Source organism: Theobroma cacao, chromosome 9, assembly GCF_000208745.1.
Source record: "Theobroma cacao cultivar B97-61/B2 chromosome 9, Criollo_cocoa_genome_V2, whole genome shotgun sequence".
NCBI lineage: Eukaryota > Viridiplantae > Streptophyta > Magnoliopsida > Malvales > Malvaceae > Theobroma > Theobroma cacao.
In genome coordinates, this window is record NC_030858.1 from 6277876 (window position 1) to 6304215 (window position 26340).

The 26340-nt window shown below is 37.8% G+C and overlaps 3 protein-coding genes across 4 annotated transcripts; 1 reads left to right on the forward strand and 2 right to left on the reverse strand.

Annotated features, from left to right (window-relative positions):
• Window positions 209-4070, forward strand: LOC18588672 (probable inactive receptor kinase At2g26730). The gene is made up of 2 exons (XM_018128150.1): window positions 209-1797; window positions 2831-4070. Exons 1-2 carry the CDS (start codon window positions 510-512, stop codon window positions 3493-3495), a joined length of 1953 nt encoding a protein of 650 aa, XP_017983639.1. The 5' UTR covers window positions 209-509; the 3' UTR covers window positions 3496-4070.
• LOC18588673 (pentatricopeptide repeat-containing protein At5g55740, chloroplastic) lies at window positions 8400-11814 on the reverse strand. Of its 2 annotated transcripts, XM_007013242.2 has the most exons (2): window positions 11363-11812; window positions 8400-11191 (listed from the first exon to the last, which is right to left on the reverse strand). In XM_007013242.2, the coding sequence occupies exons 1-2, from the start codon at window positions 11655-11657 to the stop codon at window positions 9147-9149; spliced, it is 2340 nt and encodes a 779-aa protein (XP_007013304.2). In that variant the 5' UTR covers window positions 11658-11812; the 3' UTR covers window positions 8400-9146. The 2 variants fall into 2 exon arrangements, with proteins under 2 accessions (XP_007013304.2, XP_007013303.2); XM_007013241.2 differs by having other exon boundaries at window positions 8400-11814.
• Window positions 12717-19533, reverse strand: LOC18588674 (ABC transporter G family member 38). The gene is made up of 24 exons (XM_018126640.1): window positions 19307-19533; window positions 18962-19082; window positions 18628-18716; window positions 18457-18541; window positions 18176-18335; window positions 17988-18064; window positions 17848-17901; window positions 17660-17750; window positions 17250-17551; window positions 16816-17097; window positions 16419-16735; window positions 16169-16329; window positions 15958-16067; window positions 15701-15857; window positions 15539-15604; window positions 15287-15390; window positions 14856-15188; window positions 14475-14765; window positions 14303-14386; window positions 14056-14189; window positions 13727-13954; window positions 13474-13645; window positions 13123-13377; window positions 12717-13036 (listed from the first exon to the last, which is right to left on the reverse strand). Exons 1-24 carry the CDS (start codon window positions 19531-19533, stop codon window positions 12779-12781), a joined length of 4158 nt encoding a protein of 1385 aa, XP_017982129.1. The 3' UTR covers window positions 12717-12778.

Genomic DNA, 26340 nt, shown 5'->3' on the forward strand with positions numbered 1-26340 from the left:
AAAGTCCAAATATTCACTCTCACATGCAGCAATCCAAACCTGTAGCCATCATCAACTTGTACGGTCTCCACGCGACTCCAACCGCGCGTTCAAAACAACTAAACAGGAAAAATAAAAGAAAAAAATGAAAAGCGTTGGTTTAGTTGTTGTTTTTTTCTTCTCTTTCTTTTCTTTTCCACTTTACCAAAATAAAGAAAATAGAACTAAAACCCTGCCCACTATTGCCAGCAAAGCCAGAGGCCTCCTCTCCTTCTGTTTTAACTCAGCTTTATTTTTTCACCTTTGCTACCTCGTGATACCTTAGAAGCCTCCATCCCCTTCGCTCTCTCTCTCTCTCTCCCCCTCTCTCATTTGTCTTTCTTCTATGGGTTCTCACCGGAAAATCGCTTTTGGTTCGGTCCAAACCCGTTCTTACAAGCTGCCTACAAAAATAGCAGCCAAGTAGAGCGAAAAAGAACCATTTTCCCCTCATTCTTTGTTGTGTTTTGTTTTCCTCCTAAAATCCCAAAATGGTAGCAAAATTTGGCTGTGTTTTTATTGTTTCAGTTCTGATATTAAGTTTGGGAGTAAACTCAGAACCAGTTCAAGACAAGCAAGCTCTCCTTGCGTTCCTTTCAGAGACCAAACACGCGAACCGGATTCAGTGGAACTCATCAACCTCAGCCTGCGACTGGTTCGGTGTCAAATGCGATGCAAACCGCTCTTTTGTCTACACTCTCCGGCTCCCAGGTGTGGGCCTCGTCGGTTCCATTCCACCCAACACAATCGGTCGGCTAAACCAACTACGAGTTTTAAGTCTCCGAGCAAACCGTTTATCCGGTGAGATCCCTGCCGACTTCTCCAACTTGACTCTCCTCCGTGGCCTATATTTGCAAGGTAATGAGTTCAGCGGTCGGTTCCCACCCAGTGTGACTCGATTAACCCGTTTGGCACGGGTCGATCTTTCCTCTAACAATTTCACCGGTCCAATCCCTTTCGCGGTCAACAATTTGAATCTTTTGACCCGACTCTTCTTGCAAAACAACAAATTTTCCGGTTCTCTCCCGAGCATCAACTCCGACGGTTTGTTTGATTTCAACGTTTCTAATAACAACCTTAACGGTTCAATCCCCGACACGCTATCTAAATTCCCTGAATCTTCATTTGCCGGAAACCTCGGGCTTTGTGGTGGCCCACTCCGGCCATGTAACCCATTTTTCCCTTCTCCGGCCCCATCTCCTTCCGAGCCCATTCCACCCACAACTTCTCGTAAAAGGTCCAAAAAGCTTTCCACCGGCGCCATTATTGCTATTGCCGTGGGGTCAGCAGTCATCGCGTTATTATTATTATTATTCCTTATTCTTTGCCTCCGTAAACGGCAACGGCGGCCACCGAAGCAGCAGAAGCCGGTTACGGCCCCGACACGGGCGGTTCCGCAGGCGGAAGCGGGAACTTCCTCGTCGAAAGATGATATAACGGGAGGGTCAACGGAAGGGGAGAGGAATAAGCTCGTGTTCTTTGAAGGTGGGGTTTATAGTTTCGATTTGGAGGATTTGTTGAGAGCTTCGGCGGAAGTGTTGGGAAAAGGCAGTGTGGGAACCTCGTACAAGGCTGTGTTAGAAGAAGGGACAACGGTGGTAGTTAAACGGTTAAAAGACGTGGCGGTTAGTAAAAGAGAGTTCGAAACACAGATGGAAATGTTGGGAAAAATTAAGCATGAAAATGTGGTTCCTTTGAGAGCGTTTTATTACTCCAAAGATGAGAAATTGCTCGTTTGTGATTTCATGCGCGATGGTAGCTTGTCTGCCCTGCTTCACGGTATGTTTTTCTCTGTTTTATTTATTTATTTGACTTTTCTGGGTTTTCTTTTTTTTAATTTTTTTTGAGAAGAGACTTTTCTGGGTTTCTAAGAGCCAATAATTCGTGCAAATCTCGCCCTCAAAAATCAAAAGTATTTTGCTTTGAATATAACCGAACACATTTTGACTATAGTGGAGCTCCAGCTGTTGCATGTATGTTCTTTTCCACCCCTTATTTTACGTTGTGATAATATAGTCTTAGGGGAATATCGTGGAATGGTGTTGGGGATAATATTATGTTAATTTTTTTTAAGTGATGGAATTTAATAATAGAAGCGTTCTTTTAATAACCAGCGAAAGGACCGGGGGGTGGGATTCCTCTGCATAATTCCTCTTTCTGAGCAAACATTTTTTCAAGAGTATGAGTTACGCTTACAAAGTAGTAGCTGTCTTTTTGTCTTTATTTACGTTTCTGCCACCATCATTGCAACATGCATCTCATTATTCACCTATGGATCCACCGACATTCATTCATTGCATTTCTTTACTCACCAAACTCGCCCTGCAGCCATGAAATTATTCTATCTAGTTTCATGAGGTTCCCAAATGAGTGAAAATGATTGTTGCACGCCTCCTAATGAAATCATAACTCTTTTTGCAGTGTAATCAAAGCCCTGTTGGTGTCTCTTTTTTTTTTCAAGTAGTTTCCTTTCCTTTCAATTCAAGTTAACCTCAGTTGAATAATGTTAGGGTTAGGGTTCTTTAGTTTGCTTTTAACCTGAATAGGTTTGGAGTATTCTAAGTCAAATTAGTAAAATGGAAAGTATATCTACTTCCTAATTAATTCTCTTGGTAGTTTGGACTTTTTGCAAAATTTTTGGCATATAGTACTAGTACCCGTGTCTGAAAGTTATGGATAATGACTTGATACCATGGTGTAGCTCATTGGCCATTTGGTACATTCTGGGTAACCATGAAATTAGAGTATTGAGTTGGCAAATTACTTTTCTTCAAAGTTATTAATTAAACCTTGTTATTTGATCACGTTGCAGGTAGTAGAGGCTCCGGCCGTACACCTCTAGACTGGGACAACAGGATGAGAATAGCATTAAGCGCGGCAAGGGGCTTAACACACCTCCACGTGTCGGGCAAGGTGGTCCACGGCAACATCAAGTCCTCCAACATTCTCCTCCGGCCGGACCACGAAGCCTGCATCTCTGACTTCGGTCTTAACCCTCTCTTCGGCAACACCACCCCGCCTAGCCGCGTTGCGGGCTACCGAGCACCTGAAGTAGTGGAAACCCGCAAAGTTACGTTCAAATCTGACGTGTATAGCTTCGGAGTGTTATTGCTAGAGTTATTAACTGGCAAAGCACCAAATCAAGCATCGTTAGGGGAAGAGGGGATTGATCTTCCTCGTTGGGTCCAATCCGTGGTCCGCGAGGAATGGACCGCTGAGGTTTTCGACGTGGAGTTAATGAGATATCACAGCATTGAGGAGGAAATGGTGCAGCTGTTGCAAATTGCAATGACTTGCGTATCGACGGTACCTGATCAAAGACCCGCCATGGAGGACGTGGTACGAATGATTGAAGATATGAACAGAGGGGAAACCGATGACGGATTACGGCAGTCGTCAGATGATCCTTCAAAAGGATCAGACGGTCAAACTCCTCCCACCGAATCAAGGACCCCTCCTAGATCCGCCACACCTTAGACATAATGTGAACGAAGCAAGGAAAGAAAACTGAAAAGCAACAAGACGGTCTATGGGGGTTGGGGGTTGGGTTCTCCTTGAAATCTGCACAAAGCGTAAGTAAAAGAGTGATAAAGTGCGCAGTTGATTGGGGGAAAAGCAACTAAGGTTTGCCCCTAATTTGTGTTTTTCGCTCTTATTTTTTATTTTTTATTTCGTTTTCTTGGGTTTATTTTTTTTTTCTTCTTAATTTTACTTTGCAATTATTTTTATAGGGTGCATTAGGGGGGAATTTGAATTGTTTTTGATGGAGGGTGGTGGTAGTGGGGACTGGGGAGTTCCATGAACTGATTGGAATTTGACCATTTGATGGATTTAGTTGTTTTTCTTTTTATTTAATTCTTTTCTTTATAATCTGTACCTCACAAACAAAACAATCCACCCGTGTCCTTAAACACATGTCTTCTTCGCTTTTCCATGTAAACTTTCTTTTGTAATAATTTTTTTATCCTTTTTATTGCAATGGCCAAGTGAAAGCCAACTAGGGAGTTGAATATTCCCTTTTAAAAAATTCCAACCACTTGTTCCCTTCTGCATCTATAATGCCAAACGCTTGTTTTTATTTCTGCTCATTTATTGTTTTTAATTAAGAGTTGAAAGGTCCGCTAATGTACAAAGCAGAAACCAAAGATGCATTGGCTCCTTCCCATTTGCCCCACATGGAGCCTGGTTTTTGGTCATAAGCTCATAATCATGCCACCTAAACCTATTAGAACCATATTCAAGGATGGAATCAACACCGTCCCAGCCGATATCGGAGGCCTAGAGATGTGACACGTGGCGGATTAGAACTACGTGATGATGATTAAGGCGGCATATAGGAGATTTGATGTTGCACTGGGTAGAATTTTTGTCTGATTATGGAGCCAGAGAAAAAGATCGCAGCAAGGGTGGGGGACAGGCTGGCCGGCGTTTTTAACCATTCTTTATTTTCCTTTCATGAGAAAAGGATAACCAAAATAGTAAGATTTTCTTCTGACAATCGTTGAACAGCGTCCTTGACGTGGCTAGGTGGTAACCGTTGATTTTCACTTGACTCTAGACCCACTGACTCTCAGGTCCCTTTTCGTCTTTTGCCCTTTTCCCGCATGCAATATCGGCCTTTTATTCCACTCAAACTGTGACAGTTATAGCTTGGGAGTTTATATTTTTTTTTCCACAAGGAAAATACCCAAGTGTAGCAGAGCAGGCAAATGGTCAATATATAGCTAGGGGGTTTGGCTCTTTTAGGTTTGAAAAATCAACGCATCGAATATTGCTTTTCAGAGTCTAAAAGAAGTTTTTGGTTGTATGTATGTATGCATGTATCCGGCGCGTTCCCGCGTGACGCCGTGCATGTAACTACAAATTCTTTTTGTTGTCCAGAGAATATTGTGTCACCCGGTGGTGGAAATAATCCCCACCCAAATGCTACAATGTCATTCGTAGGTGCATACAACGCGCCACCTCTTGCGGTTGGTTAATGTCCATCTCTAATGTGTGGATGGTCACAATAAATTAGTATTTAAAAATAAACTAAATGATGCTTAATAACGGAACATAATTATTTATGAGCAGCTTAATTGTATTGAAGTCGACATATATTTAAAGGAAATATTAATCGGTGTTTATTAACGTGATACGTCCCTATTGTATTATCTATATTGAATTTGACAGTACGTTAAATGATTTTTTTAAATAATTATTATATTTATATAATCAATAATTCTCATCAAGTTTATAAGATATTTGGTGGGATTATAAATAGCTTTTTGTCAAATATAATTAGTACAATATACCTGTTCTAATAGTTTTGATCAAGGAATTAAAAATAATTATTAAGATACTATCGAGGTATGTAGTACTAAAACTGAGCGGTGATTGCTATTTAGGGGCAACAAAGGCACGTGCCAGGACTGGAAAAGCAAGTTTTCGGAGTTTGGTGCACCGAAAGTTGAGGGTAGCAACACTTTTGGTCGGACTCAAAATTGACTATTTAGTTGAGAAATAGGATGCCTTTGCCCTTTGGTGGTCGGTCATTGAGCACAGGCAACCACATAATCCCCCCTCCACCATGTTGCCTGGTTCTAACGTTTGACCTAATCTTTGATTAGTCTTAATTAATCCTGAACGAGGCTGTCTTTTCCATCTCATTGCACAACTTAACGACCCTCGATCCTCCGAGCCATGCGATGTACATAAAAGAAACAACTGGAAATTCTCAATAAAAGATAGTGAGATTAATCAAAGAGCAATAACAACCTTTCATGTGGGTCATATGTGTTGTAAGAACAATAACAAGCTTCATCTTGGGAGACCCCATCATACATTTTCCTTTACTCTGTTCACTTTTTTATGCTAAGAGTCGTGATAGAGGACAGAAGATTCTTAAGTTCAAAGTCCTTTTAGAATATTAGGTTTTGAGATAATATATAAGTTGTAGTAGTAGTTGAGAATCCATGGATAAGAAGCGAAGGACATCAATTATAAAACAAAACCATGAATGATTATGGCGACAGATCATTTACAAAAGATGCAAGGCTAGATGGCTTCACATATCAAATTATTTATTCATTTTCCTAATATTTCTTTTGTTGGGAAGACCAAATGGCCCACTCATAATCAACAAAATCTCTCACATCAACTCTTTAGATGCAAGGGAGAGGAATCATGGGGAAATAACATGATTATCATCGGGTAGTGACATTTTAGAGAAAGGATTTGGGAATGATTAGAGACACTGAGAAAGCTGAGGGATGTTACAACCATTTGGAGGAAAGGAGATATAGCAACTTAGCCCATTGGTAGCTTGCATCAACTGTTCTGTGGTCCCTGGTTGATATCAACACACATACAACCAATCTAAAAGTTAGACCTATAAACCAAAGTCGTCTCAATTCTGGAGTTTATCTGATAGTAAAAAGGTTGAGCTGAAGCAAAATGTGAGGTTTGGGTTTCTGTAAGGGACTACTTTTTGTCATAAGAAAGTAAAAACACTTGCAGAGATATAAGCCTTTTCTTTATCATTGGATTCTTCATTCTTCAATGCAAATTTACAGCATCAGTACTGTAATTTATCCACTACAGCTCACCTAATTTTACAGCTACAGGCCATAGCTAGCTTTATTTTACCACGATGAGTATCCGGTTGACCTAATCTTTTATTGCTTTTTCTTTTTCCAGAAACACAGTTCACCTAAACTTTACCCTATTCATGATGTTCCTTTATGTTCTTTTAAGGTGCCTTTAACTTGGCTAAGTGGACAGGTCTTGGTCTTAATTTAACAAGATATACGCACATTGCACATTCATGTGTTTTCTTACACGTCTCTATCTAATAATCAATTCAACATGAGGGTTTTTAGTGGGCTAAGAAAGATGCCGTTTACTTGTTTACAGGGTTTAATCAAGCTGGTCTTCATGGTCATCAACCAAATAGCGAAAATAGCCAACAGACAGGTTAGAGTTTGGCTGATAAATAATGCATATTTAATAATTATCTTAAAGGCCAAGCCAAAGCAGTTTCTTGCCTTATAAGTTCATATTTGAATCCATACCACATATTATAAGCTTACCACATTTGCAGTTGGCACTAGTCCTCAAAAGGAAAATGCAAGTCACAAGGGGAAAAAGCTAACCTTTGAAAATGGAGTCGGCTAGCCATTTAACTTGTATGGGCATTCCAACCAAAAATCATCTCAAACATGGAATTTAAATCCCAAAACTCCTTTTTGCTGTTAGTTGGATCAGCCAGGATGACTTAAACTCTCAAGGTTTCTCCTTTATCCCTCAGATCCTCACAAATGTCATTCATTAACATTGAAATCTCACCAACCTTAGCGGCCTCATATTGGATGATGCCAATTCATTTAAATCACATCGAAAGTAATGGATTTATTGAACAATTATAACAAGGTGAAGTACTCAATTAAGGAGGGTGGTTGCAGAACAATCTTCCTTAAAGCAAGTTAATATATGCTATATAATCACATAATAAATCTTAAAGTCCAAAATTTTAATAATTGTTAATTTCTTTATGGAACATAAGCTTTACTTTGATGTGATGACTTGTGAAAGCAACTTCTCTTTGAATGATAGTTATCAATCTTTGTGGACTTAGCTTGCCCATGAAACAAGGTGAACTGCTTGGTGGTGGCTTGCTGAAGCAAAAGTTTTGGCTTTTTCTTTCACATGCTATCTCACCTCCATCAGCATAGGAGACTGCAGGCCTGGAAAAATAAGTTTACTCTTAGGTTCTACGAGCTTATAGGATTCTGGCCTGCTAAAAATAAATTTCTAGAAAGAAGTTGGTGTTAGTAATTTTAATTAGTGTCAAAAAAATGCCCATTAATATACACTGCAGGCAACAGCCTAAACCATTGAATGTATTCGTCTTCATGCTTTTTATTGAATTTGGATCTTTTTGATTGAGCTGTTTGAAGCTGAGCATGCTCTTGTTCATGACGAACGGTCACGACCACAGGATGATTGGTCCCCAGCAATAGTCTTGCAGGATATTATACTTCTGCACATGTGAGTGAAAAAGTAAAACCAACCCAAGCTGGTGCTGGAAAGAAAAGGAGAAAATACCCTTCTTTGGATACCTGGAAAAGGCGTAAACAGATTGTCAACCTTTTTTTCTTTGATAAAGATAGTACTGAAAGTTCGAGCTTCTGCTTTCTTAGATACCTTCCATGTAGCCATCTAGTTACGTACTGTAGCTGCCTGAGAAGCCTCAAGCGGTAAGACTGCCACCCCACATCTAAGTCCATGTTAAATTGACGACCACTAGGACAAGGCACTCCAGTTTTCTGAGAAAAAGTTGATAGATTGTATCTCCTTTGTACATGGAGAGTAAGGGTTCATTCGAAAGAATTGGAAAAATATGAAGAAAATAGCTCGAATGGCTTATTAATATATCTATTTACACCATGCATATATATGCTTTGTTAAGGAGCACAACGGGAAAGTTCTAGAGTTTAGGGAGGAAATGTCCAAGAGCAGTCATATCATCAATTCTGTAGTCCTAAGATGTACATGAATCCCTTTTAGATTGAAAATTTGGATGTATTACAATATTTACAAATTAAATGACCTGGTTATACCAGCAAAAAGGCTTAAACCCAAGATCCTCAACTACACAAATGCAGATGTGAATACTACCTAAAACCTTGATGATGTTCTCTGAAATTGCAATAATCCTGCCCAATGGCATGAACCCTGTAAAATGTTTTTGTTTGGAAAGCAAGAAACTGAGGAAGCATAGCCGCTGAGCAGCTATATTATTCAATGTACTTTGTTTTGCTAAATATGAACAGATTGAACCACATTGCACATTGTGCAAGTAGCAATCCAGATTGAGTTGATTCAGGGTGTATTCTCCATCCTTTCAACATATTTAATGTGGCTGGCTGGAAGCTGCTAACAGCTTATCCAGTCAGGTAATTCAGATAAATCCTCATCAACTCTTCAGTGAAACAGTCCAGGCTGAACACTCTGCACAATTCCTTCTGTGAAGCAAAAATACCGCCCCTTGGTTCTTTGCTTTTCTTTGCTTAACCTGACCATCTCTCGAGTCTCCTTGGGGTGCTTAATTTTTACCTACTAATGTGATTTGTGCTCAAGAACAGAGTTTAAGCACTAAAATGCATTTCAATTCCCAATAAAGCCAGTGTAGCATGTATTTGCATGGTCTTGGGGTGTGATCCATCACCAGCCAAAAAGGGATGAAGTTTCTCACCTATTTGTATCCAGCTGCACCCAGGACTCTTCTTTAAGCCTTTTTCTTTCATTAAATCCCTTATTTTAATTACTTCATCCCACCTTCCTGAAGCCGCATATGCATTTGAAATTGCCACATAATTGCCTGAATTATCTGGTTCCAATTCTAATAAATACTTTGACAAGTGCTCCCCAAGTTCAATCTCATTATGCTCTCTGCATGCAGCAAGCAGTGATCCAATTATATGTGCATCTGGTTCATATGGCATTGCACGAATAAGCCTAATAGCTTCATCCAAATTACCAGACCGAGAAAGAAGACTAACTATACAGCCATAATGCTCCATGCTTGGCCTGAAATGATGTTTAGAAACCATATAAAAAAAAATCTCCAAACCTTCATTTATCAGCCCAGTGTGGCTGCATGCATATAAGACACTAGTAAAAGTTATACCATCTGGTTCTATACCAGCCTCCTCCAGATGCTTATACACGACAAGAGCTTCTCCAGCTTGACCATGTAATGCATAACCAGAAATCATTGCATTATAAACAGGCAATTCCTTGCTTAAGGTATTATCAAACACCCTCTTTGCTTGACTTAAATATCCACATTTAGCATACATGCCAACTAAAGCAGTTGAAACTGAAATCTGTGAATCAAGGTCATGCCTTATAGCATATCCATGGATTGCTCGACCATGCTGTAATGATGTCACATTTGTGCAAGCTGAGAGTACACTACTGATGCTTATTGTGTTGGGTTTGATCCCAGATTCTTGCATTTTTTGAAAAATCTGAACTGACTCATCTTGAAAACCATTATGAGCCAGACCAGTGATAAGAGTAGTCCAAGTTATAAGGTTAGGGTGGACATCAAGGGATTGCATCTGCAAGAATAACTCTTTAGCCTCGTTTAACTGGTGATTCCTAATAAATCCTAAAATCACAGAATTCCACGATGTTACATTTGGTGGCACACCCTGTAACTGCATCTGATAAAACAACTTCAAGGCCTCACCACTGTGGCCAACATCTGCATAAGAAGCCAATAGCGTATTCCATAATATGACATCTTTGTTAGTTGTAGAACTAAATACTTGTCTGGCACAATCAATTCTTCCACATTTGGCGTACATATCTACAATGCTACTTGAAACAACAACATCGGATTGAAGGTTGTTCCGAATACAATAACAGTGACCCTCTTTACCAATTTCTATACTGCTTGAATTGGCAGCTGCAGTCAATATAGATGATAGAGTCACACAGTCAAATCTCAAATTTTCTAATCTCATGAGATGGCACATATTGAGCGCCTTCTCAATCAATCCGCATCGCACATAACTTGAAATCATCAGATTCCATGTCACTACATCCTTTACGAGCATTCTAACAAAAACAAGCTCCGCATCCTCAATCAAACCAAGCTTGGAATAAAAGTTTATAACAGAACTACCCAAAATGTTATCCAATTCTAATCCACCTACGACAGCAATTGCATGCCCCTGCTTTCCCTCATCTATCGCACCTAAATTTGCCGAAGCTGATAAAAAGCTTGATATGGATACCTGAGTCGGCTCAACACCTTCCATTCTCATATCATAGAACACCCCAATTGCTTCCTCATTCCTCCCATTTTGCATATAACCAACGATCATCGAATTCCAAGCTATTACATTCCTCTCAACCATCCCATCAAAGACTTTCCTTGCATCCTCCAAAGCACCACACTTGCCATACATATCAATCAAACTACTTGCAACAAAGACACACCCATCAAAACCCACCTTCACCACATACCCGTGAACCCCTTTCCCATACCCAAGCCACAACAAAGCACCACAAGCTTTCAATGCATTAGGGACCACAAAATTATCTGGAAAAAAACCATTTTCTTGCATCTCAGAAAACGCCATTAAAGCCTCTTCATTTAACCCAACTCTACACTTCAATCCTATAATAGCAGCCCAAGAAAACACATTCGTTACCCTCAATCTACTAAACAAATTATTAGCAACATCGAAAGCACCACACTTGGCATAAAAAATAACTAACTTTGTCTCAATGTACTCATTTCTTGCAAAGAAGGCACCATTTTTTAGAACTTGAGCATGAATTTGCTGACCTGTAAAAAGATCTCGTTCATAAACGCAACCCTGGAGTATTTCACCGTATATTTCAGGTCCAACTGGAAAATTTTTTGAGTCCATTTCAGTGAGTAAGTCCACAGCTTGTTGAATTTGGCCATCTTTGCAAAGAGAAGATATGGAGTGAAAGTAAGATTTTGACAAAGTTCGATGATTTCTGGTGGTTCCATTGAATTCTGTAAAATGGATTGGTTCATTGGAACTGAGAAATTTGATTGTTTTTGTTGATCTGAAATGGGAGCATTGTGGGGTTGTAAAAGGAAAGGAGGCCATGCATGAAGTACAGAAGCAGAGAGGAGGATATGGTTCTTCTCAGGGAAAGCGGGAAGGTTGGTCTCGTCATCGGAAACTAACGACCCTTTCGTTTCAGAAAAAGAAAAAAAATACGAAGAGAAAAGATAAGTTTAGTTTATCCAGCAAAATTGTGATGGAATTCAGTCTTGGACCCACCACTCTATCGGGGTCCAATTCAGCTTTTATATATATATATATATATATATATATATATATATATATATACAAGGGAAACTTATTACCTCATCTTATGTTATGATATGCTAAATTGTATGTAAATAAACAAAAAACAATATCATCCGGAGGATAATGAAAAATATGTCAACTCAAGTTTAGATTATTTACATGTATGGTTATTCAATCAGTGTACTGATTAACTTTATGATGTATGTGAAAAATTATATTATCTTAATCATATTAAAATAATTTTTTTTATCTTTCTTTAATAATTAAACGTTCGAATTCAACATAAAAAAATAAATAAATTTTTTTTTGTAAAACTAATAGAGAATTAGTTTCCACTTGAATTTTCCCGAGACTCTTATTCTAACACAGGGTCGAGCCTTTATAAATACCCCATCTGTTAAAGAAAGAGCAATACCAATTTTCTTTTTTGACAAAAACCCAATTTAACCTTTTTAAGTAAAGCACTTCTTTGTGGAATTTGATCCTGCTGAATTCAGCATAAATATCACCATATAGAGACAAATCAATTTGATATGAACCTATATAATTGGAAATTAAAAAAGAGTTTTGCTAACTAGTGTCTTAAACCCACTCTTTAAAGGTAGTTAATATACTATTTATAGAAATATTTTTCCATTAAACGTAATAGTTGGTATTTAGGTAATGAATTTTAATATAGCAGCATTAAAGAGTATCCTTAAGCATTCATAAACAAAACCCTTTATAGATATAAATATAGAGTAATCAGTTCGAGTAATAAATTAATACTCATCAATCATTTTTTCAATATAAGCTGCTTGGTTGCACATTCTTTTCATATGACTCAATTACACCATTGTTGGTAGGGGAAAGTAACGGGAACTAGTAAAAGAAATAGAGTTTCTACTGTAGTGTACTTTAAAAAAACAAAATTGTCATCTCTTTTGGAAGTTCAAGAATTTCATGGAGAGAGCAAATACACAAGCAAACAGCAAAGTGAACCCTATTAGAACCAGAGAAACTATCCATAACCAGTCTCGTCTGAACCCAAAGTAGTCTTCCATTAACTGAGCCACTGTCTCTCCTGACTCTAACTTGGTCTGCAAGTTTCCATACTGTGAAGTAGCCATTCCCCACAAACTCCATGACACTGGGCACACCCATGCATACCATCTCCACCATGCAATGATCCTCTGACAATTGTAAAATCCTAGAAATCATATAAACTGAAGAAAATGCTAGCAAAAATAATAGATGAAAGGGATGGAATAAAGGTTACCGGTCGGGGAATTATAAAGCCTGAGAAGAGATTCCACATTGTATAGAAGACCCCTGAAAGAACCGCAGCAGCTGCTTGATTAGGACTTATAGCTATGACCATGATGCCATAGTATATGTAGCAGAGGACTGTGATGAACATGAAGAACGTGTTTAAGAAGAACTTGGAAACTGTCCATTCAAATCCCATCATTGCATAGACCACAACCCCATATATGGCAACCTGAGCCACGGTATATGGGATTTCAATCGCAACCTGAAATGGGAAATTCAAGATAAGAGAGAATTCAGCTGACTCGGTAGAAAGTCAGGAGGCAAAGCGATGGTAACGGGTAAGATTTTGTTGAACTACCTGTGCAAAGGCATAAGGCAATGCAGAGTACATTCCAGCACCCCTCTCTCTGTAAAAAACTGTTCTTTCAGCTATTACAACTGGTCGCACAGAAGCAGCACTCTGTGCTCCCATGAATGTAATTGCAGTGTACATGGCACCCATTGCATTGAAAACATCCTGTCTTGTTCCCCTGAAGGTTCAAATTTATAATTGAATTGAACAAAGAAAAACTGAATCGAGCTTTTTTGTAGATTCTGCCTAAACAACATACCTTTTGCTTCCAAGATTCCAGAACAAGACTCCAAACATAATGCTCACTGCGGTACTAAAATAAAGTCGCACTGCATTGTAAGGCGTATTCCGCCAATATGATTTGTGCTGTTTCCATAAGCAAGCTTTGAACTGTGTGAAGTAGGATTGTGCATACTTAGTGGGGAAATGTAGATCCTGCGAATCAGGGGGAGGTGTGCACAACTCTGAAATCAAGGCCTTGTTTCTTCTGCAATAACAGTTTTGAGTATGAGTTTAAGAAGTAGCAAAGGCTAGTAACGACATTTTTTGGTTGAAAGAAACTGCACCAATATTTCTCGGATAACCAACCTGTAGAGATCTGATTTCTTGTACTCGTCTGCAAATTGAACTCCTAGAATCTCTTCCTGTGCTCGTGTTGTCACTTCCAACACCCAGGTTGCGGGGTTGCAACCATCTTTTATTTTCCCTACTCCATTTATTTCCTTCAATTGGAGTAGTTAAAGAAGAGAAGTCAAATGAAGTTTCTCATGATAAAAGTTTGAAGGCATGTAAAGCAACAGTGGTAAATGAAACAACTTTAACATTTTTAGATTACCTCAAAATACTTTAGCAAATGGCCTGAGTGACGGCCTAGAGGACCGAAATATATTTCCTCACCTCCACGCGTCAATAGGAAGACCTATAGTTGGAAAGAAAAAACATTTGAGATTTCTATGCAGTAAAGATTGCTCCAACGACATAATGATTACTTTGCTAAAGTCTCTTACCTCATCAAAGGATTCAAATATGTCAATACTTGGCTGGTGAATTGTGCATACTACAGTTCTTCCTGTGTCCACTGTATTTCTCACGGTTCTCATCACAATGGCTGCTGCTCTTGCATCAAGACCTGAGGTTGGCTCATCCATGAAAATTATTGAGGGGTTTGCAACAAGCTCAACTGCGATGGTTAGCCTTTTGCGCTGCTCAATGGATAGTCCATTCACATTTGGAAATCCAACCAATGCTTCTCTTAGTGGTATCAACTCAATCAGTTCCATAACCTCCTCAACAAAAAGCTGCAACCATAAGATTTCAAAGAAATTAAAGAAATAAAACAGATGCACAGCAAGGCTATTATTGGGTTTAGATTTGGGTGGACCACCAACCTCTCTACTCTGAGTATCAATATCACGAGGCAACCGAAGCCATGCTGAGTATAATAAGGATTCATAGACAGTGACAAGAGGAGAGTGAATGTCATTTTGTTCACAGTATCCTGTAACTCGAGCAAAAGTATCCTGTTTCTTTGGGTAGCCTGAAACAGTGATGTTCCCTTCTATATATCCTTTATTTTTCCTCCCAGCTAACACATCCAGTAGTGTAGTCTTACCAGCCCCACTAACACCCATTAGGGCTGTTAACACTCCTGGCCTAAAGGCTCCATTCACTCCCTTCAAAAGTACCAATCGATTATCCAAGACACCTTGGGATTTCATTGCCTAAAAATATAATAAATAGTACCTTTCATGTCACTGTGATGAATTCAGAATATCTCAAGCATTTTATGTAAATATAGCTAATTTAGAATTACAGTTACCTTTGGCATATCAACTGAGTATGTGACATTCTCAAAGGTAACAATAAGCGGAATGAAAGGAAGAAGCATTCCTCTCTCCTGATAATTGCAAACAGCCACAGCTCCTGCAAGGTCATGCATTTTCAGTGATTATGTTCGGTACTTGTCAGTGAGGCAATACAGATAATGAGAGCTTAGTGGGCTTACTTCTCGATGCTCTCTTAGTCTTGGAGTTATTTTTGTCTAATAATATTTCATTGCCCTCCCCTTCACCTCTCCTAATAGTGTCCTCTTTAGCAGATTCTTCAGACAAAAACACTGCCTGGGATTTCCCATATTCTGCAGGAACTCAAACAGTTATATATGGAAAAAATGTTACTGAAAACAACATAGTGCTAGAGTGAAATATTAATAGTTGAAAGTGAGAGCACTTACGGTCAAGGTAAGCAAAAGCAAGAGTACAGATCCCATTAAAAAGGAATATAAATCCAACCAATGCAATAAGACCAATCCAATACCAAATTGCACTGGTGAACACCCCACGAGCTTTCAAGACTGCCATTCCCAGGGACTCCTTTGTTCCATTAAGAGCCTGCATTCATTTCCACATTCAAACTTAGATGCTTTCAAGTTCAAACTACGACAGAAGCAATGTCCTCTAAACTTGTCTTTTCCCTCCTTTTATATGGGACACTTACTTGATTCCAGTCTCCACCAAGGAATTCATTTACTGAAATTGCAGTTTGCACATACATCAGAGGAGATGTCCAATAACCCCAGATGAGCCATTTCTGCATATTCTCTGTGAGAATAAAGGAGCATATTAGTGATGCTAGGTTGCTATACAACTATGCTTCTTAATATTTCATATATCACACGGGAAAATCTGAGGCCTGAGAATACCTTGTGATAAGATAAATCCACTAAACATTAAAAGCCACATCACTGCAAGGCATCCAGTAGTGTTGGCAACTGTATGATCTCTAGCCAATGCAGCAATGCATCTAAAAAGTACATAAGACATCTGTCCACTCATTACAAGAACAAGATATTGTTTGAGCATCCTGAAGCAAGAAAATCAAGGAGGGTTAACAGAGCGAATACAAGAAGAAAAACTAAAGTAATATATTGTAACTTGTTCCTTGATACTGGCCTTGTAACGTTGGGATTAAATCCTATTATATGGTAAGTTATGGCAACCCAAAGAGCAACTTCAAATATTGATATAGGAATGCCAAGAATTGATGTTGGTAATGAGAATGCCCATGATGGATAAAAGAGGAGGTCTCTTTGCTTGTAAAATATTGGAAGCTTATCGATGGTCAAAGGAAGCTCAAAAAATCCAGTGAAGGTAACTGTGTTAAGCACAAAAAAGAGAGCGCCTAGGTAGACTGTTCCATCTTCAATTGTACTGTGATGCTTTCTAGCTTGCACAAAGACAGTAGCAACAATGACCGCACTAAGTTCAAGCTGGAAGAAAAGATAAAAGTTATGAATTCAGGTGTAAACATTCTTTTTTAGAATGGTTGAAAAAGTAAAATGCTACTCACCTGAAATATCTTGAATACATGCAAGAATGCATTTCTTTTCAGCAAAATAACTTCTCTTGATAAACAGGCTTTCATCAATTCTTTTTTGCTAGCTCCATATCTGGTTTTTGTCAAAGCTGCAGGATGACTCTCTGACCTGTCAAATGGATTGGCAAGCTGGTGCCGGATGGCTAATCCAATGTGAAATGAGTTGAAGGCTTCTGCAAACTCATTGACTGATATAAAACGATATGGTAATTCTTTATGAAACCAATATTGTCTCTGATCCTTTCTTGATGTAACCTATATGTTGAAGAGATTACAGGAAATATGGATTGCTTTAAAATTCATTAGACTGAATTCTGGATTATTTAATTATTGAAAACTTTGGTATGTGATATAGTCGTATTTTTTAACGTCATAGAATAAATATGGAATTGTTTTGATGTGCTTACTTCCTGTAAGTAGTCTGCAATGCCTTTTCTCTCTGGACATTTAAATCCCATTGATTCAAAGAACTCAAGAACATATTCACGGGGGCCCTGATACACAATTCGCCCCTCTGAGAGAAGGATAATGTCATCAAAAAGCTCAAAAGTTTCTGGTGGAGGCTGGAGAAGAGAGATCATAGCAGTCTTGTTGAAAATGTGGATTGATTGCTTGATCGAGTTGACGATTTGATAAGTGGTGGAACTGTCTAGACCAGTTGATATATTGTCCATAAAAAGTGCACCCACAGGCCCTACCAGCATCTCCCCTGGCACAAATTCAAGTCATAAAGTTGAATTATTCTGAAATTGATGTTTTAGCAGTTTTCAGACAGAACTTCCTTTTTTACTTTATTGGAATTTCATTGTCATTCTACCTGTAGTAACACGTTTCTTCTGCCCTCCAGAAACGCCTCTCAACATTGCATCTCCTACCATGGTGTCAGCACAAACTTCCAGTCCTAAAATCTGTAATGCACAGCATTTGACCGGAAGGAAAAAGGAAAAGTCAGCAATTCTTTAATGAACAAAATTGTTCATGATTATAAAGACAGCCTGGTACTACCTTGAGAACATAGTCTGTAACAATTTCTTCCTTATGTCCTTCCAGAACTGATGCCTGCATCAAAGCGTTTCGACCAAGTCTTTATCATGAACAGATGCATAATATTAAGTATAAACTTTACAAATTTCTTATTTTTTTACCTTCATCAAGGCATCAATATAAGGATCTGGCCTAATGTTTAACTCTTTTTCTCTTCTCAAGAGCTCTGTAAGCATCTCTGAAAATTACCAACAGAACCACCCAAATGAAAGAGTTTAAGGTTATAATTCCACGGAAAAATTGCTTGTTAGTATTTGACACACTAAAATTCTTTCATGTTTCAACTTACCATAACCAGTTCCGACTCCTTGACATTTTGCAGAGAATTCCAATGTTTCTCTAACCGTCAATTGTGGTATGTGGATATCATACTGGCTAATATAAGCAGAGGTCCTCTGGGGTACAAACTCATGCATTTCATGACCATTATATGTTACTTTCCCAGAAAACTATAATTCAAAAAACACTCAGAATCAATGAATTTTGAAAATATAATGCTTCTAAGTCTTTGAAGAATAAGATGTAGCATTTTTTTCTTTTTTGGGCTCAGCAATAGGATGTAGCAGTTACCTTTACATCTGAATCAAATTTTCCTGTCAATGCTTGTAGTAGGGTGGTTTTTCCTGAACCTGGTGGGCCTAAAAGCAGAGTCAATCTGGAAAAACGTTTCTTATATCAACTTTCTTGGAGCTACAAATTTCATTGGGCTAAAGAAACTCTTCTTCCTACATGTATCTTTACCTCCCTGGCTTGATGATTCCGCTCAAATCTCGTAGAATCGAGAACTTTTTCTTTTGACTTGACAGTATATGAAGGTAATGGCCTACACCCTGAACATGTAAAATCCATAAATTTTTTTTTTCAAATATCAGTAGTGACAAATATATGATATATANACTAAATATCAGTAGTGACAAATATATGATATATATATATATATATATATAGTTGTTGTGCAAATATGAATATGTTGATAACATTGAAGATAAAAGAGAACTTTTAGGGAGCCAAATGAGAAATATATATTTAAATACTAATCTTAGGAGAAAAGCAACAAAAGGACGGATATACATACCTCTATAGTATTGAAAATTGAGTTGAAGATAGTTGGTAAAGCCCTGCTACCAACATAGGCTTCTCCTTGCACATTGATATTCTCGAATCGAACTTCAATTGTTGGCAGATTCAAAGAAACTCTAATATATCCAATTAAACACTAATTATTGCGCAGGTGACACAACTTTTCAATCAAAAAACTATTAACTTCTTACCAGTGAGACCAGCAATCTTGTAGAACTTCTTTTTGAATAAAATGAGAAATCATTCAATAGTTCCATGCAAATAACAGTACTGAAAAACGCAGGAAAAAAAAAATGAAAGGAGGATGTTTAAGCCATAGTAAGGAAAGAGTCATGATCACCTGTCAATTCTTGCTTTAAGCTTCTTCAAGTACTCTTCATTTTTATCTGCATTCTTCATGAACTTGTCTAACAAATCTTTCCTCTCTTGAAACCCAAGGTCGCGAAGATCAATCTCTTTAAAGTCACCTAAAATCCCATGCAAAACACCTTTCCTGGCACGTTCATACGTAGGAAGTCGCTCAAGAGAAGCCCATTTCAGGGCTTCTTCATCATCTTCTTCTTTCATTCTGCTCGTGCTAGGCACGTTTGAACGTGTCCTATAATGTCCAAGTTCCATTGAGATATCTATCTCTCTCACAGTACACTAGAAAACCACCAAGCGCAAAGTCCTCACTCTTACCTTCACAGGTTAGTTTTTGTTCCTTTTCTCCGCCCGTAAGATTAAGTTTTTAAGAGGTGTGAAAAAGCACAAAAAAGTAAGAAAAAGTAGTCAAAGAAGATTGTGTGGAGATTCTGGGGTTGTTTTGGTTGAAGCTAACAATATCTGCATTTAATTACAAATCGGATTTTAGGTTGTATATGCATTAAGTTTTGGATGCTCTTAGATTGTGAAATTGCAGTATATATCCTTTGTATTAGCCTTCTATGGCAAGTTTCATTACTTTGTTTGTTTCCATCCTGATTGCGCTAACAAAATTAATCTGTCATAAACCAAAATCATTTTTACTTCTTCAAATGATTAAAGTTGTGTTATATTATTTATTTATTTATCACAGATTAATATCTTATACAAATTTACTGACACTATATGTTATTTATGGAAACCACATAAGGTAAAGTTACTGTCAGAACATTAAAAGAAGAAAATTTTGTGATGCATTCATATATCTAGGCAATAGATTAAGCAATATGATTATGTATGTTTCATGTTGGCCGCAGCTTCATATGTAAACACCAGGTTTTTCCCAAAATGATTTTGAAAAAATAGTACTATAATTTAAGTCGAAGTAAAAGTCATATATAGAGTAAGAGCTAGGCAGACTTATTCACCTCCCTGCTTTATTCATTCATTACAAGCTTCCAAGTCTTACATCCGAGAATGTTTTAAGCAAAAGATTTGCTAGCTAGGTTCACGTGTCTGATTGGAAAGATAAGTACAAAGAGATGCCAATCAAAACGCATTAGATTTGTGATTCATAGCTGAGTTTTCTTCCCCAACATATTTTCAGACTCCTTAGTTTTTTATGGTATTTATTGAGCAATGGAATTTGCTTGAAAATGATAACTCCGAAACACGCAAAAACTATAATTTATATAATGAATAGGTAGGAGTGTTAAAACTCATTGAACTAAAGCAGGCAAAAGACAGCTTAGAATGATTAGCAGCACTTATAAAACATAGCAGAATAAACTACAACAGAATGATCAAAAGTAAACGCTAAGACATTAGCCTGCTTCTAACGTACTTTAAGTTTGGGGATTGATTCCTATGTCTCCTTTGGCTTTCACTTTCTGGCTAAGTTTTCCATGGTCATATCGCTGCTGATGTGTAGTATTACAGCAACTATAATTACAACGATTGCTGCTGTAATATTTCTGATCTTAGAATGAACCCCAACCTTGTATTAAGATTATGATGCTCACTGTAGTTATAGTCTTTATCAGGAAGAGGATCTCTATGTAGTCATAAGCATGCAACACTATTCTCAATGTTGTGAAGCCGATATAATAAAATTTCCTCAGAGGTTTACCTCTAACTTGCCACAAAGTGTGTTAGAATTTTTAAGTATTCTTAAGAGAAAGTTCAAAAAAACCAAAAGAGAGAACTATCAATAAAAGGAAGAAGATAACAATTACATTAAAATTTTTAGTAATTTAAATACAAGAAGTTAAAATAGAAAGCAATAAAATCGGAACCACTTAAGCACTAAACGTGTTGTAGATAGTTCCTTTACATCATGGTTAGGGGGCACACAACATACAGCAACTAAGAGAAATAAAAGAAAAAAAAACTGAAAGCAACTATCTACTAGTAAGTTAGTGGCGTCATGTGGAGGTTCGTGCCTCCTTCTAGCCCCATGTTCTGCAACTTCATACCTCAATTTCAACACACCTCCTTGAGGTCTATGTTGCAGACATCCACTTTGCTCCTTGAGTCTTCATTTGATTTTTTGAAATCCACCATAATAGCACCATCAAGTCCACCAACATCGGAGTGTATCAATTGAAGTCTTTCTGTAGCTTGAGTCAAGTTGCTCTTGGAAAATAGTGATCTGGTCTGCTTTCCATGGAGACAAGTATCACAAACATCTTCTTGTTTAGTTGGTATAGGAAAGTTCTTGTCTAAACCAGCAGATGCCATATGCTTCATAGAAGTATAATCAACATGGAAGAGCCTCCTATGCCATAATTTGGCATCATTGGTCACACACTGATATGCCTTGTTTCCATCTTTAACCAATCAAGTGGAAAACATTTGTTTTTCATTTGAACCGACAGCAACTTAACACAAGAGGAGTAAAAGATTGCACACATTTTCTCTTTGAATAGCAAAGTATAATTTTCTTCAACAAGCTGACCAACACTTAACAGGTTTTGATTAGTTTCAGGTGCATAATGAACATTTGAAATAGATTTAATACCTGAGGGAGTTTGCACTCCAACTATCCCATGCCCAAGAATTTTGGGATATTCACCATTACCAATCTCTACTAGAGACTTGTAATTCTAGCTCAAGATAATAAAATTATTTGCATTTCCAATTATATGATTGGAACAGGCACTGTCAATAAGCCAAACACTAGAGCTTCTTGACCTCTCTGGTTTCTTGGCCAGGAATAACACCTCCTCATTTGCCTCATATTCCTCAACTACTTCCTCGACTATAGTAGCTTTTTCTTCTCCTTGATTAGTTTTATTCTTGCAAACTTTCTCCACGTAACCATGCTAGTTACAAGACTTGCATGTAACATTTGGTCTGTATCAACAAAAATGCTCAGTATGGTTGCATTTTTTACAGTAAAAACAAGGAGGGTACTAAGCCTTTTACTTACCCTGTTTCTTATCACCATTTTTCTTCTCACTTGCTCATGCCAATAAAGCATTTTCCATGTGATCTTGCCTTAAGGCCCATTTTTGCTCTTGAGCTTGAAGAGCATTTATGAGTTCTGTCACAATCAATGCGGACATATCCTTAAAGTCCTCTAGAGAAGATATCTTCACCTTAAATTTCTTTGGTAGGCTTACAAGGAATTTGTTGACTATTCTTCTCTCTGGTAAATTTTTTCCAAGTAATCTCAATTGATTGACTACTTTCAAAACCTTCTCTGAGTAGTTTTTCACACTTTCCTCATCCTTCATCTTTATTAGACACAGTTAGTTGAATAAGGCCTGCAAGTTAGATAAGTGTACAAAGGATAGTAGGTCGGGGTTGAAGGAGAGAAGGCACAAGCAGACAGACATACGCACCGTTTCAATAAAAGCCTTCTACAACTACAGCAAAGTGCATCGTTTTGTTAATAGAGTTTTTTAGTTTTTAAAAGTTAGTTAAAAGATTGATTATTAGTTATATTAGTATTAGTTTTTCTCTGACTAACAGAGACTCTGTATATAAATTCTACTGTAAGAATACCTATTTTTAGGGTAATGAGAATTCTCTGACATTCTCTCATTCTCATGCGTCGCCTCTTCCTCTCTCTCTCACTCAGTATTCATCATGTTATCAAAGCAGGTCCACAATACCAGTGAATGATTGCCATTTTCTGGTTATATCTTCCCTCTTCACCAGTAAGTTTGTCCTCTGGTTACTGATTTCTCATTTATTTTCCTGTTCTTCCATCTACTAGCTAGTTAACCATGTCTAATGAATTTGAGTCATCGCAACCAAGGCCTCAGGCCTCTCAAACCTCATCACAAGTCTCACCCGTTGCAAATCCTCAATCTCCATTTTACCTTCACCATTCGGATCACCCTAGCTCAGTCATTATTAATCCAAAACTTACCACTAATAACTATGTGGCTTGGAGCAGATCGTTTCTGTTGGCCCTTTCCATTAGGAACAAGATAGGTTTAATCAATGGATCTATTCCTAAACCAGCTGCTACAGACCCTCTGTTTCCATCATGGACTCGTTGCAACAACCTCATAGTTGCTTGGCTTTTAGATTCAATCTCACCCCCAATAGCCTCTACCATATTTTTCATGGAATTTGCAATGGAAATGTGGAATACCCTGAAACTTAACTATGCTCAACCAGATGACACCAAATTGTGCAATCTACAATATACTTTAGGGAATATCACCCAAGGAACAAGAACAGTGGATGCATACTTCATTGAGTTGAAGGTAGTGTGGGAAAAAATGAGGAGTTATCGTCCTCTGCCACATTGCGAATGTGGAAGATGCAATGTGGAGTGTTTCAAGAAATATACTGATTAGTATCACAAAGACATGGTTTTTAGGTTTCTAAATGGGCTAAATGAATCTTTCTCAGCAATCCGGTCACAGATCATACTCATGGATCCCATTCCAACTCTTGACAGAGTTTATAATCTTGTATTAAGAGAGGAAACCCGGACAAACTTATTATTCTAGTCACAGCCTATTCTCGAGTCTTCTGCTATGTTCACCACAATTGATTCAAAGAAAAGGGTAAAAAAGGACCTAGTTTGCAGCCATTATGGCAAGAAAAGACACAACAAAGAAAAATGTTATAGAATTATAGGTTTTCCAGAAGACTTTAAATTTACAAAAGGAAAGCATAATATCAAAAGAGGTAAAGCTACAGTTAACAGTGTCACAACAATTAATGAGGCGTCAGCTGTTGAAAGCCAAGCCAAATAAGAAGAAGAGTTCAGTGGTTCAAGCAACATGTCCCAATTGTTTGTCCTAACACAACAAGTCAACAAGTTGATGGAAATTCTCAATGAAAATGGTTTAATCAGTAGTGATGGTAAGGGCACTTCCTCAAACAACCAGCAGGCAAAACACTCATTGGTAAATTCAGCTTTTACAAGTGTCATTTCAGACCATTTTTGTTTCAATACCACCAACAACATGCCTTCTAGCTTTAGAAATATAAACACTTGCATGTTAAAATAAAATTACTGGATAGTAGACTCGGGTGCAACTGATCATATCTCACATTCCTTAGATGACTTTATCTATGTAAAACCAGTTGAGAATTGTTTTGTCCAGCTTTCAACCAATAAAAGAGCTATTGTTAGTCATGTAGGTGCAGTTAAACTTACCCCATCACTCATTTTAAGGAATGTGTTGTGTGTTCCGAGCTTCAAATTCAACTTGATCTCTGTAAGTCAGCTAACCAGTTCAAGAAAGGCCAATGTTCTTTTCATTGACATGTACTGTGTTGTCTAGGATATTCCTTCATGGAAAGTGATTGGGGTTGCTAAGGGCTCATCAGGATTATATTTCATGGAGTATAAGAAAGAAGTTCAAGATTTATCGACGGAATTATTAAATTTCCAGTTATTTCTTCTGTTAGTAACTGCAATGCAGTGAATATGACCTTTGATTTATGGCATTTCAGACTTGGTCATGCTCCTATAGAAAGGATCAATGTAATCCATTGACAGTTTTCAAATATTAAGTGTTCAAATGAGTTATTTTGTGAAATCTATCCATTAGCAAAACAAAGAAAGCTTCCTTTTCCTACTCATTCTCAAAGCACAAAGATTTCTTTTGAATTAGTCCATGTGGACATTTGGGGGCCATATGAGACTCCCACTTTCAATGGTCATCGTTTCTTCCTCACTATTGTGGATGACTTTTCTCATTTTACTTGGATTTTTTTGATGAAGAACAAATCAGAAGTTTCAACAATTATACCTTCTTTTAATGCTATGGTTCAAAGATAATTTAATCTTGAAAGCAAGTGCTTAAGGTCAGATAATGGTCAAAAGTTTAAACTTACAGATTTTTTTGCCAAGACAGGTATAATTCACCATTTATCATGTGTTGATACACCTCAACAAAATGGAATTGTTGAGAGAAAGCATCAACACATCCTGATGGTTACAAGAGCCTTGATGCACCAATCTCAAGTTCCAATACACTTTTGGGGGGATGCAGTACTTACTGCAGCACACATCATCAATAGAGTGCCTACCAGAATTCTCAAAAATAAATCACCATATGAGTTGCTCTATCTAAAACCACCATCATATGATCATTTCAAGGTCTTTGGATGCTTGTGTTTTGTATCCACAACAACACAGCATAGGAAGAAATTAGATAAGAGAGCAAATAAGTGTATTTTCTTAGGATATCCTAACGGCATCAAGGGATATAACGTATATGATCTTTATGCACAAAAGACTCTAATATCCAGAAATGTTGTTTTTCATGAAGATATTTTTCCTTTTCATTCATCACAGCATGCTGATTCTCATCTTGCATTTGACCAAACACTTGGTGTGCATGCTGATTATTTTGACTATTTTGATACAAATTCATCCAATTGTACTCACCAAGATCAAAAACCAATAGAAACACATCTCCTTGAAGCTGTATCAAATGTGTTAGAAACTTTCAGTTTAAATTTGAATGAATTACCTATTGACTCATTGCCTACTGGTGAACCTGCAGTCATCAGTACTAATTCACCTGAGCCTAGCACAACTGCTGACATAGTACAACCAGTTAGAAAAAGTACCAAACCTAAACAAACTCCCAAATACCTGGAAGCATACTATACAGACCTACCATCCCACTCAAACACAGTCACTGTGTCGTGACGTGCGGGTCCGGGAACCCGTCCGCCAGACGCGGACGAAAATTAAATATCAAGGTGTGGGAGTTGCCACCAATCTTTTTTTTTATCTAAGGTGTGATTGGTCACCTATTAACCCGATTCTAATCGACGAAGTCCTAAATTAATTTTAGGTCCGTCGAAAGAACGAGAACTGGTCTACATTTTTAGAGATGGGGTCGGGAGTGCGGTTACGCACGGAGAAGGGTTAGCACCTCCGTGGCGCCCGTTCCACAAACGGTACCATTTAATTTTAAGTTATCTTAATATAGCCTTTTCTTAGTTTAATCCCTATTTTAGTTAATTAAAATTTTATTAAATTGA

Bases quoted from the DNA above. Each gene is read 5' to 3' on its own strand.
- LOC18588672 (XM_018128150.1), top strand. From the start codon at position 510: ATGGTAGCAAAATTTGGCTGTGTTTTTATTGTTTCAGTTCTGATATTA. The intron at 1,798-2,830 runs GTATGTTTTTCT...ATCACGTTGCAG, and splicing joins CTTGTCTGCCCTGCTTCACG to GTAGTAGAGGCTCCGGCCGT.
- LOC18588673 (XM_007013241.2), bottom strand. From the start codon at position 11,657: ATGGCCTCCTTTCCTTTTACAACCCCACAATGCTCCCATTTCAGATCA.
- LOC18588674 (XM_018126640.1), bottom strand. From the start codon at position 19,533: ATGAAAGAAGAAGATGATGAAGAAGCCCTGAAATGGGCTTCTCTTGAG. The intron at 16,736-16,815 runs GTGAGTAGCATT...CTTTTCTTCCAG, and splicing joins ATGTATTCAAGATATTTCAG to CTTGAACTTAGTGCGGTCAT. The intron at 13,037-13,122 runs GTAACCTTTATT...TACAATTGTCAG, and splicing joins GCTTTATAATTCCCCGACCG to AGGATCATTGCATGGTGGAG.